General features: G+C 45.3%; 1 protein-coding gene across 1 annotated transcript; it reads left to right on the forward strand.

Moving 5' to 3' along the window:
- Positions 1-1,143: 1,143 nt before the first annotated feature.
- LOC118665791 (taste receptor type 2 member 16-like) lies at positions 1,144-2,076 on the forward strand. Its single transcript, XM_036327069.1, has one exon. It carries the CDS (start codon positions 1,144-1,146, stop codon positions 2,074-2,076), a length of 933 nt encoding a protein of 310 aa, XP_036182962.1.

A 2,076-nucleotide genomic window follows, 5' to 3' on the forward strand; every position in this document is an offset into this window, starting at 1 on the left:
ACAAAAGCCGGCCCCAGAAATGGGAAAGGCTGAATCTCTGTAAGCTCCTCTCTTACCGGCACTGCATGGTCTGGTCAGCGCTTCAGGCTGCCCCTTTTAGGCTCAGTCCTCCGTAATTACGGAACCCAGATCTCAAATCCCCCAGTGCCAACAGTCCCCCGGATCTCCTTTCCCCAGTCAGGGGCTGTGCCTGTCCCAAAAGACGCGGCTGAGTGCCACTCGGTCTCCCTCCGACCCTCTGGGCTCAGAGGTATGGCAAACTTTCCTGCCCAGATCCCTGGTTTTTGCCTTTCCAGGGGAACTCTGCCCTTCCTGGCTGCAAACTGTCTCACCAGCTCAGTATGCTTCAACAATTCGGGGTGGGTGTTATTAGTTTCAGCTGCTCACTCCATTTGCTCCAGGGACAAGCCCTGGGACATGTCTGCCTATTCTGCCGCCATCTTGTCCCCATGCAGTGATTTCTTGAGTTGAAGAATTTGACAGGCAGCTATGAAGTGGTCTGTATTGGAGGGTGATACTTGAAGGTCTGGGGTTCCAGCAATTTTGTGGGTAGAATCTCAGGGTAAGGACTTTTCTTTATTATTTCTTTTATTGACACTCATACTTTGGTTGCTACGTCTACCCACAGCTCCTGTGGAAGCTGGGGAGACAGGGATTCTGAAGTTGTCATGATTACAGCACTCAGTTAGCAAAATAGATATATCGCCCAGGACATGAAAAAACAGTGAAGGATTTGTCTTTCCCGCGGTTCAAATTGTAGGTTAAAAGAATGAGGCTATCATTTAAAAGAGATGTGGAAATAAGTTAAAGACAGGACACCTCACAGAGATAAAGAGGAATCAATGGCATGGTTAAGAAACAGGCATTTCATTTCTGGGAATTATCAAATAACCTCACAAGCAAAAATCCACATTCAAATAACATTTCCCTCCATCCCAGGTCTGATAACAAACCAGCAAGCAAAGCATAAGCAAATTCTGCAGATAGGAACATGCAAAATCAAAATTCAGCTAGGTTTAATTTGCATCCGTAGAGAGGTATTTTCTTGCATGAGATAATAGTGAGGCCAGGAATGTATTTTCTGCTTGGAAATTATTGTAGAGATTCTGGGTATGTGTGCAGAAGATACTTTGGAGTGGAAGAATGATACACAACCAACTCACTGTTTTCTTCATGACCATCTATCTGCTCGTGTCCTTGACAATAATTGTGCAGAGCAGCATAATTGTTGCAGTGCTGAGCAGAGAGTGGGTGCAGGTCAAAAGGCTGTCACCTGTGGACATGATTCTCATCAGCCTGAGCATCTGCCGCTTCTGTCTACAGGGGACATCAGTGCTGTACAACTTTTGCTATTATTTCAACCCTGACGATGACCTTTGGTACATTGCAATCATCTGGGAATTTACTAATACTCTTGCATTCTGGTTAACCAGCTTGCTAGCTGTCGTCTACTGTGTCAAAGTCTCTTCCTTCACCTACGCCATCTTCCTCTGGCTGAGGTGGAGAATTTTGAGGTTGGTTCCCCAGCTGTTGCTGGGCTCTGTGATGGTATCCTGTGTGACAATCATTGTTTCAGCTCTTAGAGTTGTCTTCTTCAAGAGTCAGTTAATAACCACGATGCAATTGCCTGGAAACAACACAGAGAATGAGACACTTAGGACATTCCTGGAGAAAAATTATGTACATCTGCTTCTGGCAATGTTGTTCATTCCTTTCCTACTGTTCCTGACCTCCACCATCTTGCTCATAGCCTCATTGTGCCAACACTTGAGGCAGATACGACATCACGACACTGGCCACGGCAACTCCAGCATGAAAGCTCATGCCACTGCCCTGAGGTTTCTTGCCTTCTTCCTAATCTTCTTCACCTCTTACTTTTTTACCATAATCATCTCCACTACATATTACCTAAGGCGTAAGAGTTACTGGTTCTGGGCTAGCGAAACTATCATCTATACTACAATCTCTATTCATTTAACTTCACTAATGCTGAGTAGCCCTACATTGAAAAAGGTTTTAAAGGTAAACTGCTGTGGGCCAAAGCTGCCTGAGGCTCCGGGTACAACAAGAACCTAA

The sequence above is a fragment of the Myotis myotis genome, unplaced genomic scaffold (assembly GCF_014108235.1).
Source record: "Myotis myotis isolate mMyoMyo1 unplaced genomic scaffold, mMyoMyo1.p scaffold_m19_p_11, whole genome shotgun sequence".
Lineage (NCBI taxonomy): Eukaryota > Metazoa > Chordata > Mammalia > Chiroptera > Vespertilionidae > Myotis > Myotis myotis.